Source organism: Pseudorca crassidens, chromosome 6 (assembly GCF_039906515.1).
Source record: "Pseudorca crassidens isolate mPseCra1 chromosome 6, mPseCra1.hap1, whole genome shotgun sequence".
NCBI lineage: Eukaryota > Metazoa > Chordata > Mammalia > Artiodactyla > Delphinidae > Pseudorca > Pseudorca crassidens.
Window position 1 is genome coordinate 94,538,517 of NC_090301.1, and position 13,754 is coordinate 94,552,270.

At 44.5% G+C, this 13,754-nt stretch overlaps 1 protein-coding gene across 4 annotated transcripts in view; it reads right to left on the minus strand.

The window, feature by feature from the left end:
• MGAT5 (alpha-1,6-mannosylglycoprotein 6-beta-N-acetylglucosaminyltransferase) overlaps positions 1-13,754 on the minus strand; it is a 367,372-nt gene that overhangs the window by 28,048 nt on the left and 325,570 nt on the right. For all 4 annotated transcript variants that reach the window (XM_067742121.1, XM_067742120.1, XM_067742119.1 and 1 more), the window contains exons 14-15: positions 12,269-12,415; positions 3,005-3,121 (exon numbers count right to left, since the gene is read on the minus strand). In XM_067742121.1, the coding sequence (XP_067598222.1) occupies positions 3,005-3,121; positions 12,269-12,415 (264 nt within the window). The remainder of the gene's footprint in view (positions 1-3,004; positions 3,122-12,268; positions 12,416-13,754) is intronic.

Genomic DNA, 13,754 nt, shown 5'->3' on the forward strand with positions numbered 1-13,754 from the left:
GGGTGGGCCCTAATGCAACATGACTGATGTCTCTATGAGAAGTGGAGAAAACAGATAGACACACACACACACGGAGAACACCATATGACAGCAGAGACAGAGATGAAAGTGCTGCAGCTGCAAAACAAGGAATACCTGGGGCCACCAGAAGGTGGAAGAGCCGAGGAAGGACCCTCCATGAGAGGCGTCAGAGGGAGCATGGCCCTGCCGACATCTTAATTTCAGATGCTGACATCTGAATTTTAATTGCAGCCTCCAGAACTGTAAGAGAATAAATTTCTGTTGTTTCAACCACCACTTTGTGGTTCTCTGTTATGGCAGCTTTAGAAGCTAATACCCTAGAGGACTCTGAGACTGAAGAAAGAAGAGCCTTCGAGCTCTGCAAGAAGGATCCTCTGGTGGGAAGCTGCAGACATGCAGCAGGTGCTTGAGGTGGCCAGCAGCACCACACCCACTCAGCACTTCATCTCTTGGCTTGGCCACCAGAGGTCTGGGGGGCTTCTGCCCTAAACTTGAGACTGGGATGAGATCGTACACGTCGCTGATGGGAAGCTCTGAGCAGCTACCTCAAAGCTCAATAACTAGACCTGCTCTAAAGGGACATGGGTGACACGCTGGAGTACTCCTGTTCCCCAGGAGATGTGGTCCGTAGCTGAAACTGGCAGTTGGGAGGGCCTCACTTTATTCCCCAAAGGGGAAAGGCAGCCCTTTACATGGGCCAACTGGCAACTCCTCCTCGGATACATGCCTTTCTAGCCTCTCCCCCTTGACTCTCACTGTTCCTCTAACTCATGTCTTTCTGGGCTCACTTCTCTGTTTAACTTTGCAGATTCCTACTCATGCTCTGAGACTTAACTCAATGCTGCATTCTCCAGACGTCCTTATAAGGAGCAGAGAAGACAGAAATAGAAGAGAAACTTACGGTTACCAGGGGGGAAAGGAGCGGGGAGGGATAAATTAAGACTTTGGGATGAGCAGATACAAACTACCGTGTATAAAGCAGATAAACAACAAGGACCTACTGTATAGCACAGGGAACTATATTCAATATCCTGTAATTAAACCATAATGGAAAAGAATATGAAAAAGTATATATATATACTCATATATATACACACATATATATACATATCGGAATCATTTTTGTTGTACACCAGAAACTAACACAACATTGTAAATCAACTATACTTCAATAAAAAAAAAAAAGAAGCAGAGAAGACAGACACTCCTCCATCTCTGGCATGTTGGTCTTGGCACTGAACATACTCTGCCTCAGTGTGCATACATCTATGCCTCGCTCCCTCCATGCCTCCCACCATCTATTAGGTACATCGCTATGCTGGGTCCTGAGAACACAGCAGTGAGACAGGTATCGTTCCTGCCCATGCTGCTTACGGTCTAATGGAAATCCAGACTATCACTAACAAAAGTAAGAACGTTATAGTATTACATTAGCCAAGACATGGAAACAACAGTCCATCGACAGATGAATGGATAAAGAAAATGTGGCGTGTATGTATGTACACACACACACACACACACACACACACAATGGAATATTACTCAGCCATAAAAAATGAAATAATACCATTTGCAGCTACACGAATGGACCTAGAGATTATCATACTAAGTGAAGCAAGTCAAAGACATATATGATATCACTTATTTGTGGAATCTAAAATATGACACAAATGAGCTTATCTACGAAACAGAAACAGACTCACAGATATAGAGGACAGATTTGTGGTTGCCAAGGGGGTGAGAGGGCAGGAGAGGGTTGGATTGGGAGTTTGGGATTAGCAGATGCAAGCTATTATCTATAGGATGGATAAACAACAAGGTCCTACTGTATAGTACAGGAAACTATATTCAATATCCTGTAATAAACCATAATAGAAAAAGAATATGTAAAAGAATGTATATACATGTATAACGGAATCACTTTGCTGTACACTGGAAACTAACACAACACTGTAAATCAACTATACGTCAGTAAAAAAGAATGTCACATTATTATATATGCAATACTGACTTAATACTCCTGACTAGACATTTATTATGAGATCGACACTGCACTTAAGCACTTTATATTCATTATCTCATTGGATCCTCTCAAGTACCTGTAAAGTAGGTGAAATTAGCCTACATCAGGGATGAGGAAACTGAGCCTCAGAGGTTAAGTAACTGCCCGAGGGGACACTGCTGGACCCCAACCCAAGCTGTCTGATTCTAGCCTGTCCTTATAACCACACCTATACTGCTTCTCTTAAAAAATTATAACAGAGTAATCGCTGCTCTGATAGGAGGAGGACGGAGGGCAGGGTTTACTGGTAGAATCCAAGGCAGTCCCGGGGTTGGGAGAGAGGATAACTTGACCCATCCCCTACAGGGTGGTAAGTTTCCTACAGGCAGGGAGCCAGCCTCGTTTATGCTTATGGAAGTGAGCGTCCCTGACAGTGGTTCAGAGGGCGGTCTGAATACAGTAGGTACTTAATACATGTCTGCTGAATTGTTCTGGAGAGTCCAGAGATGTTAGTTACTTACACAAAATTTTATAAGATGTTTAGGTAGAAAAGCCAAATAAACAGATGCTATAAAAAACATTTTCCAGTATTTATTTCCTTAATTAGTCCTTTTCCTTCTCACTTTTTTTTTTTTTTTTTTTTGCAGGGGAGCGGGTCTATCTTTTCTGATCTTTGGGAGAGCTACATAATGAGGTCACTGACACAAGCAGAATTCAAGTTTCTACTGCTGTGTCTGGGACCCAGGAGCCATGTCGAAAGGGTCTGTGGAATCCATGCACGCATCTGGACACCAGCTCTAATTCCATTTCACAGAACATCCACAAAAATCCCCAGGCCAGTCCTACAGCTGGGCCATTTTCTAAATTTCAGAGTCAAGCTGACATGGAACCATTCTAATTACTTGAACGAAGGGCCTGTGATGCTTTCCACATGATCCCGTTCACATCACAAATGGGGGAAAATGGAATAAAAGATATAACCTTCTGACTTAAAATTGCTTTCACGGCGTCCTCCACCCCCTCCTGATTGTCGAGGTCAACAGTCCAGACGTGTGGCTGGCCGATGAAAACTTCGGCATAAGGATGCTGGGAGGTCAGCTGGAAAAGAGAAAACAGAACACCTCAGTCTCACGAACACTGGCTTTTTTCATTTCTCAACCTTCTGTGCTAGGTGAAGCGTTATGCTTTTTACGGTTCCGAGTTGTACTTGTGTAGGTAATGTCACTTTTTGTTTTGGACCCTTGACGATCGAAACCTCCTAAGCACCCCGTAAGCAGGTAACAATAAAAGAGGGAGGATTCCACAGCTTTCTTTCTTTCTTTTTTGCTTTGACCAGCAGGACATCTACTGTCAGGACCATCTGGAGAAGCAGGCACAGCCCTGACAGGTACAGGTAAGGACACCGAGGCTGTCAAGTGTGCCCGGCTGGCAACACTGGCAGTGCCCACGGGTGCCCACCAGGCTCATGTGGGATGTTTTAAAAGACACACGGCCAGGCTACGCTGTCTTAGACCCTTGGAGCTGGGATCTTGGGCACTTTGGAGGGGTTCCTGGGAGTCTAGGGGTCCCAGGAGGGCATGGCCCTGTGTGAGACCACGGCATCCACAGGGCAGGTCCGGTGATGGCTCCTCACCTTGAGTACCGCTTTGAAAAAAGAGTTAGAATGTCATAACCAGGTGACATGGAGGCTGTTACAGATGGCTTCAACCCCCCAAATCACACCAAGAAATAATGAATATTTACCCTCAGTCATATCCCAGCCCTGAAAATCACCTAGATCAAACTAGCATCTGTTATAAAATACTGGTTAGGATAGACAGGTAAGTATAAGGAAATTACAATAAAGTTCTCATAGGCTTTAAAGTCACAGAAGGACACGTAACGGCACATATGAAAGGTGACAGAAAGGGAAATAATGCTACCAGAAAAAGAGAGAATTTTGGAATAATAATTAGCATAACACTGGAGCCTGAAGAGTCATAAAGGCAATGTGTGATCAGAAAAGCAAGGAAAAGTAGCTTTTGTTTTAAAGGAGGTTTTATTTTAAAAACAAAGGGTGGCCAAAGAAACCCACAGGAATATTGGCAATTCTCAGTTCTTGAAGAATCCGTTTTCTAAAGACAGCTAAATTTACCCCTCAAACTTGTTCCCACCTTTATTCTTGTATCCTTTTAAGGCTGTGGTATAAAGAAAGCATTCTGGTGCACTTTCAGTTCCCAAAGTTGGTGGGTGCTGCCCCAACCCGTGGCTGAGGACCAGGGATGCCAGACGCCTTGAGATGTGTGTGACCGTCCTGCACAGGGCAGCACTGTCCACTCCCCACAGACCTTCACATGCCCCGCCAAGCTCTCAGGTGGGTTCACAGAACCTGCCTCTTTGGCACAGTCTGAATATACATTGAGTTTTCCAGGAACATAATTGCCATGTAAATCAAGGGACATGTTATTGGGAATTTCACCAATAAGCTGTTATCACTTCAGAAAAATCATGGCAGCAAAGTCAATGCCACGCAGAGGATCTGGGTCTCCAGTACAACATACCCAAACCAGTCTGTATTTGAAGCTGTCACAGTAATGCCAATGGGGTAGATCTGTGTGTCTACACGTAGGCACCTTTTTATTTAGCTTCTCTTTCTTTAATGTCAATTATAAGTAAAAAGGGCTGACCAGATTCGGCTCAATGTTTTCTTCTTCTTCTTCTTTTTTTTTTTTGCTGTACGTGGGCCTCTCACTGTTGTGGCCTCTCCCGTTGTGGAGCACAGGCTCCGGACGCGCAGGCTCAGCGGCCATGGCTCACGGGCCCAGCCGCTCCGCGGCATGTGGGATCTTCCCGGACCGGGGCACGAACCCGTGTCCCCTGCATCGGCAGGCGGACCCTCAACCACTGCGCCACCAGGGAAGCCCTATTCTTCTTAAATACAAACATATTCACTGTAAGGAGGAATGAGACACCATGATGCCTTCTAGTGTGGTTCATGGGTATGATACAGTATTTCTGGACCACATATACACAAAATATCTATTACCTTATAGCAAAGTATTTTCCTTTTACTTCTCTTTCATATTATAATTAGAGAATCATTCTTTGTGTGTGTGTGATAATCGCATTTCTCTTTGATTTTATTTAGATTAAACTTGCAATTGAATACATTTTTTAAACATCTTTATTGGAGTATAATTGCTTTACAATGGTGTGTTAGTTTCTGCTGTATAACAGAGTGAATCAGTTATACATATACATATATCCCCATATCTCTTCCCTCTTGCGTCTCCCCCCTCCCACCCTCCCTATCCCACCCCTCTAGGTGGTCACAGAGCACGGAGCTGACCTCCCTGTGCTATGCGGCTGCTTCCCACTAGCTATCTATTCTACATTTGGTAGTATATATATGTCCATGCCACTCTCTCACTTTGTCACAGCTTACCCTTCCCCCTCCCCAGGTCCCCAAGTCCATTCTCTAGTAGGTCTGTGTCTTTATTCCCGTCTTACCCCTAGGTTCTTCATGACCTTTTTTTTTTTTTCTTAGATTCCATATATGTGTCAGCATACGGTATTTGTCTTTCTCTTTCTGACTTACTTCACTCTGTATGATGTTAGCAGGGTATATTTTTCATTTCAGGAGGGAAAAGAAGATGTTATAATACACTTAGAATAAAAGAGGGTGTTGGGTGTGGAAGGGTTGAGGCCAAGCTGGTTCCCTTTTCTTCCTTCAGATCCCAATATACTCAGAGGACTGGGTGATTCAACTGGCACCTCTGCAGCTTGCTCTTGGCCACCGTTCTTCGTGTCTTACCACACCAATGGTGTGCATGCATTACTCAGGGGGGAAACCCAGAAGATAAATTACTGGGCCTCCACTCTGAGCCTTCTCTGGCCCCCACTCGTGGAAATCAGGCGATTCTGAGGTGCAGGTATCCTAGACTTTGCTCCTGCCTCTTCTGCCAGAGTCACGCCCCTCGCTAGCCTGCAGCTCCCCATGCTTCTGACATATACCCTTTTTCTTTTGCTCAGCTGCGTGGTCAGGGATAGAAGAAGAGTGCCCGCAGGCTCCTGGAGCTGGGGGAGCACGCTTTTCTTTTTCTCAGCACATATTTTAGATTGAGCACGCATCAGTGAGGCCCCTCAGTTGGGGCAGGCACGGGGCTAATCACCTGAGCACACATTATTTATCAGGTTTCCTGTGCATTGATGAGGATTCTGAGGGTTAGAGGGGCTTACAACTCCCCAAGACCACATAGCTAGAAAGCAACAGAGCAAATTCAAATCTAGATCCTTCAACAACTTTTTACCTTTTTGACAAAAACGGAAGATGACAATTTTAAAGGATGCTCTTGAGCTCTTAAGACAATGACCAAAAGGAGCTCAATGGAAACACCAGCCTTTTCATCAGTTGCTTAAAACCAGCTAACCTAAAACAAAATCCCAGGACTGAATGTATGTCTGCATTAGACCTTTCCTGAAGCTGAGTAAAGTGTCATACCATTTTCATTTTGTGGCCTGGAGAACAAACTAATTAATTCTTCCAACTGAATCAGGGTAAATGAAAGTTGCCATCAGTGTCACTATTTAGCAGTCTCTCTCCCCTCTGCCTTTTAAGGTCCCTGCTCATTTACAAGGTTGCTCTAAGCACTTGGAAAATACAAGATGCTGAGCCATTATCATTTTGTTCATTTACATTTATGGAGGGTTACTTAATTTTATGAGTAAGGCGTTTTGTGATTCATTATTCCCCCTCTGAATGTTCCATTCGTCCTTGTTAATTTCTTGAGAACCGTATGATCTGAGCTATCGTATATCAATCAGTATATTTACTGGAGTATAGTCTGTAAAAGTAATGAAAATCTTATTAAATATAAGACGTTGTTTCAGAGCGGCTGTTAAATCTCCAAGAAGAACACAAGTTCTCTTCATGGAAAAGGAAACCCTGGAGTCACAGAATTTCTAAAGGTTTACAAAATGTCAGAATAATGATTAAGAACCGGGCTTCCCTGGTGGCGCAGTGGTTGAGAGTCCGCCTGCCGATGCAGGGGACACGGGTTCGTGCCCCGGTCCGGGAAGATCCCACATGCCGCGGAGCGGCTGGGCCTGTGAGCCATGGCCGCTAAGCCTGCGCGTCTGGAGCCTGTGCTCCGCAACGGGAGAGGCCACAGCAGTGAGAGGCCCACATACCGCAAAAAAAAAGAACCTACTAATATGTTTCCCAATATAAAGAGAGAAATCCAAATTATATTACATTTAAAGTGTAACTTGAACCAACCACATTATACTTAAGGCATACGGAACTTCTCTTGAGTGTGTACACTGTGGTTTTAAAAATGGGTCCAATGCAAAAATAAAAACAAAGCTTTTTGTTTTCTAAATACAAAGAAAAATTTAGACTTCTCTTCAAATGAAGGCAAAGAAGAGACATAGATGCAATTTACATGGACCCATTTACATGGATCTATTGCTGCTGAGCTCAAAAGATTAGCAAGGGCACAAGAAGATAGCTACGTAATTATACACGCTTTGGTTAAAATTCTTCTATTTGCTGAGGAAAAAAAGAAAAAGGATACTTCCTAGGGATTCTTGACCCTTAGAAATCTGTACAAGTGTTGATAGCTCTTTCCCAATTAAAAGCATCTTTGATCAGGGGGATTCTGTGAGCTGAAAGAGCAGAGTGGGGTGGCCCACCTGCCCGTGAGGTCAGGTTCACTGGCTCCCCTCAAAGCTGTGTCATGTCGCTGGCTACCAGCCTGCTCTCTGCACCGTCTCCAGCGGAGAAGGAAATGGACATCAGATGGAACCTGCCCTCCTGCATAAAGTAAAGTGACCTGCTTGGGGTTTCCCTCCAACGCATCAACATTCATGCTTCTCCAACTCAAAACACGACTCTTCTTTTCCTCTAAAGCACAGCTCCCCCACTATCCCCTTCTAGCTAACCCAGCACATCCTCCGCCGGGCACCACTCCAAGTTAACTTCCCCTGCTTCATGCACTCAGCTCTTTCCTTATGCGTGCCCGTTGATTAGACATCGCTCTTATCACACTTCCATATCAAAATCTGAGCTCCTGGGAAACAGGAAATGTGTCTTGATAAGTTCCCCCAGTGCAGTGACTTAGTACCACAGGCCCTGTGGGGATACAATGAACATCTGTCAGCTGACCTCTGCATCCCAGCCCTCCCACGGGAGCCCAGGACTGATGGAGTCACTTGTGGGAGGTCACTTGCTGAGCAGCTGTTGAAAGCCTCCCCCAGTGCCATTCTAACCGGAGTCTCATTCCAGCACTGGTGGGACCAGCTGAAAGGACAGGAGGAACCAAATGCCTGGGCGGCAGCTCCAACACCTATTCCCTTTTGATGCCATGAAGAATGAAAACCCTCTATCACCTCAACAAAAAGCAAATTACTAAAGAATCACAACCGACAGCATGAACATACTTTTCGCAACAATTTCATACTGGCTGATCTGATCTATGTAACATTACATCATTCACTGGGAAAGGGTTAGATTGTGTTTAAGAGGGTCTTAAATTTTTTTCAGGAAAAAGTACTCAGTTGTAATACAGTGTTATCAAAATCTTCAGAATTATCAAAATTGAAATTATTATCTAATTCTAGTGATCAAGAAGGTACCAAGTCAGTCCAAAATAGTTTTGATGAATCATTTCCCAAAGTCTTGTATATAGAAACTGCAATAAGAAAACTGATGGGCTTCTTTGCTTTTCATGCATTAGTAAGTCAGACAGAGAAAGGCAAATACCATGTGATATCACTTATATGTGGAATCTAAAAAAATGATACAAATGAACTTATTTACAAAACAGAAAAAGACTCATAGACATAGAAAACAAACTTATGGTTACCAAAGGGGAAAGGGTGGGGTAGGGGGAGGGATAAATTAGGAATTTGGGAATAATGTATACATACTACTATATATAAAATGGATAAAAAAACAAGGAGCTACTGTATAGCACAGGGAACTATACTCAATATTTTGTAATAACCTATATGGGAAAAGAATCTGAAAAAGAAAAAATATATATATGAAACTGAATCACTTTGCTGTACACCTGAAAGTAATACAACATTGTAAATCAACTATACTTCAATAAAAAATCATTTTTAAAAAGCCCTTAGCACACAGTAAGTGCTCCAATAAATGTTAACTAAGATGGTTATTATCATGGGAAACCAGAAAAAAAAATCATGAGGGAAAAATCAAATGGTTGCAAGAAAGATCCACTGATACATGGTAAAAATAAAGGGGCAAAAGTTGGAGGAGAACGAGGGTATTTGCATGGTCTCAAAGTACTTCCCCCAATATAGAGAAAAACAGTAACTTTACGGTGGAGAAACCTGGCAAACATGACCTTAACCAAGTGATCAAGGTTACATCACCAAGTAATAAAACACTGGTATCACGCACCCCCGACATGATACACTGAGGCCACATGACTTCTGTGGGATTCTTGCCAAAAATGTGTAACCTCAAACTAATCAGGAGAAAACACCAGTCAAATCCAAATGGAGGGACACTGTACAGAACAACTGACTGGTACTCTTTCAAAATGTCAAGGTCATGAATGAGTGAAAGACTGAAGAATTGGCACAGATTGGAGGAGACTAAAGAGACATGACAGGTAACGGCCATGTGGGAGGCTGGACCAGAAAAAGGATGTTGGTGGAAAAACTGGTGAAATCCAAATAGAGTCTGTAGTTTAGATAATATTACGGTACCAATGTTAACTTCTTGGTTTTGACAATTACACCGTGGTTTTATAATATGTTACCATTAGCGGAAGCTGCATGAAGCATATAACCAAACTTTGTAATCTTTCTGCAGCTTTTCTTTAAGACTAATATTATTTCAAAATAAATAAAAAGCAAGTTCCAGCAATTCCCCTCATAGGTATATATACCACAAAGAACTGAAAGCAAGGACTCAAACAGATACTTGTACACCCATGTTTGTAGCCGCACTTTTCGTAATAGACAAGAAATGGAAACAATCCAAGTGTCGATGAACAGAGGAACGGATAAACAAAACGTGGGCTTATTCATACGATGAAATATTATTCAGCCTTAAAAAGGAAAGGTTCTGACACATGTAACATGAACGAACCTTGAAAACATGCTTAGTGAAATAAGCTGGTCACGAACACTGTACGATGACACTTACGTTAGGCACCTAGAATAGGTAAATTTCTATAGACAGAAAGTAGAGTAGTGGTTACTCTTCTGTTCAGGGCTGGAGCAGGGGAGAAGGGAGAGTTACTGTTAATGTACAGAGCTTCTGTTTGGAACAATAAATCTATGAGAGTGGACAGTGGTGATGACTGCACAACATCGCGAATGTACTGAATGCCAGTGAACTGTACACTCAAAAAAGGTTAAAATCATCGTTTCTCACTGTGTATAATTTATCACAAAAAAACATCGAAAATTACAAATAATTATCCAATTTAGGCAGATGTAGAACTTCAGAGATTTCCTACATTCAAACGTAACACAGGAATGATTGATTAGCCCACATTTCCTACCCAGAGCTCCGAAGTTTCAAAGTCAGTCGCACGCTAAAGCACAGATGCCTAAGTTGAGGCATTCTCACTGCTGGGGAGCATCCTTTCAAACCTTTGCAAAGAGTAAGTTCTTGGGTACCAGACTGAAGGTTCCTGATCTGTGTTCTGGTACCTGCCCCACAGCACGGGAAGTCCAAACACTGTGTGCATTAAGTGTTGCTGAGGAATGACCCCCCGCCCCTCAAAATGAAGAACTCAAATTTACAATACTAGCAGAAGGAAAAAGCAAGCGTGTGCGCACACACACGCACACGCCTCGTTAACCTTTGTCAGAGGTTATCTGGGCCATAGGTTCATCTTTTTCAGGATAATCTGTGGTCTTGCTGATCTTCTTCCATCTCCTTTGGCCCTTTCACCAGTGATGGGGTGGGTCAACGACAAGAACTCTCAGAATGATCAACTCTATTAACTGGTAAGTTCTCTGACTGAAAGGTAAAGAATAATCACGGAAAATGTGTTTTATATGCTATTTGGGGAAGGGGGGAATGGGCTCAGGAGAACTGACGCAGAAAGGTTTAAAAGTAGCAGAGGTGGGCTTCCCTGGTGGCGCAGTGGTTGAGAGTCCGCCTGCCGATGCAGGGGACGCGGGTTCGTGCCCCGGTCCGGGAAGATCCCACATGCCGCGGAGCGGCTGGGCCCGTGAGCCATGGCCACTGAGCCTGCGCGTCCGGAGCCTGTGCTCCGCAACGGGAGAGGCCACAACAGTGAGAGGCCCGCGTACGGCAAAAAAAAAAAAAAAAAAAAAGTAGCAGAGGTGAAAAATGTATGCTTTAGAAACATGTCCCGGGAGGGCTGCCCAGCAGTGTCCTCCCCAGCAGACGGTCCCAAATGACAAGGGCACTGGGACAAATCGACACTTAGAGGCTTCCTCCTTGAAAGCAGCCTGGAGAGCCACTTACGAACTGTGCAGAAATAAATAAGAAATAATAAGAAATCAATCTTATGGGTTCTTGCACATACGTGTTTCTAACCAGATATAGAAACACCCAGCCTGGTCACTCACATGCTCTAAATGACTTTGGTTTATGGTCCCAAATAGAATCCAACTGCCTTCAATGGTGATTCATCACCCACTGTGGATTTTCGAGAGGACCTCCAAAGGCAATCCCAATAAGGCTTCTGCAAATGGTTCGAGCGACGGCAGGACTGCTTCCCAGGACGGCACCCTGCTGACAGTCGGCTAAAATACCAGGCATACTATTCAGTCACCCCGATACGTCTTTCTTCTCAAGGATGATGATTCTTCAAGGAAGGAGCCCACAGCCCACTTTGTATTCCCCAAAGCTCCTCACAGAGAGTAGGTTCTTTACAAATACCTGTTAACCCCTTGATTTTCTTTTTATTCCATAAACTCTAATCATCCAGGGAATCAGAGTTCAGCTAATTGGAAGACCGGCGATATCTGTTCAAATTAGGATGGAGATGGGGTAGGGCGAAAAGACCCCGTACTTTGTAGAACGGAAATAGATCGAAATCCTGGCTCTGCCACTACTTAGTGAGGGGATGTAATCAAGTCATCCATCTCTCTGAGCCCCTGCACACCCTCCCCCTTCCACCCAACTAAGTGAAAGGAAGTTGACAATACCTACCGTCCAAGGCTCTGAGGTTCAAATGGGCTCCTAGCACTCAATAAATAGCTACCATTCCTACGAGTGAAAGTAGAATGAGTTTTACAGATGCTTACCTCTCTCAGAGTTGGCTTGCCAATGAAAAAGTCTGTGTTTTTGCTGCTTTTGGGTGGGTTGAACTTGGGATTCAGAAAAGCACATCCATTTGCGATGGCCTCCAAGGGAGCCGGGCCTTCATAAGGGAACCCAAGTCCAACAAACAGCTGTAAGACAGAGAAGCACACCACATGTAAACACATCAATCAGACTGGCGTCCCTGGCTCATGGGGGTCTCTTCTGGGCTCCATTCCTGTGCTGATGCCTCTGAGACTCTGGAAAGTTCCCAGGCCCTGGTTGGGGGTGGATAAATGAGAAGCCAGCTTACACTAGGACCTGAAAAACATGACCAGGGACCTTGAAGGGCCCAGGAAGCTGCTCAGGTCATTATGAATTTCCCTCCTTTGTGAAAAAGTAAAGCAGTAAGTGTCAGGGTGGGCAGCTGAAGGGGTAGGGGGGTGGAGGTACTCACAGAATAAAAACAACAACAAAACCCAAGACCCAACAATAATCTTTCTGTAACTTACCAGGAGACATGACTGCAAAAACACTTGCTTAACTAAACAGAAGGTTTCTTCATTGAACCAAAGGAACAACAGGCCCTTTCAGTGATGCTGGGCAGAGGGACAGAAAGGTCGCTCGGCGGTTTGATTACAGTTCACATGGAGCTGCATTAAAATGATGGTAGGTCAGCAAACATGGGTTTTCATAATGGGGTTTTCACTGGGGGACACCAGCATCTTGGGTTTTATTTTCCCCTCAATGTGGGGAGAGGGTGTAGAGCTGTAACTGGGCAAGGCTTTCCCACCCCAGCAAGTAAACCACGAGTTGTCCCCACGGCAGACAAGAGATGGCAGCAAAAACACATCTCAGAGTCCTCACAGGGACCACGGCTGAGAGCCGCTGTGACAAAGGGGCCTCCCTGCAGTCAGTGGCACTGACTCCTGGGTCCAGAAATGAAACATCATCTCATAGAAAGGCATCCTTGCGTACCCTCCCCTCGGGGTATTTCACACCACTGGACGGCTGTGGGTCCTGATGGGCTTGGTCCAAGTCTAGCCTTGGTGACGTGTGAGATCTCCCTACCCACATGAAGGAGCAAATGCTGAAATCTCTCCAGTCTCCCAGGCACATCAAGTGGCAAAGAATAACTGGGTCCCAGGGTGTCCTTTCCTTCTGCCATCATGTTGGGGAACATCCACATGGCCATGCCCCGAGAGTGAAGGATGCTGCTGAATTGGATACGGCTAGATGCTTTCCGGGGCCCTCTCCCCAGTAATCCTGTCTCTGCAGCCGCTTTAATTGAATGATGATCTGGAATACTTCTGCCTAGACAGCCCTGAGTCTGACCCCGGCAGCACTGGAAGATGCAACCCGTACGTGCTGGGCACTCAGTTCCAGGGCTGAACACGCAGCGTGGCCCATGTTAGGCATATTGAAGAGTCATGAAGCCCCCGCAGGGAATTTTCTGGGGCAAGAAACTAAAATCTCAGGTTTTCTGGAGAG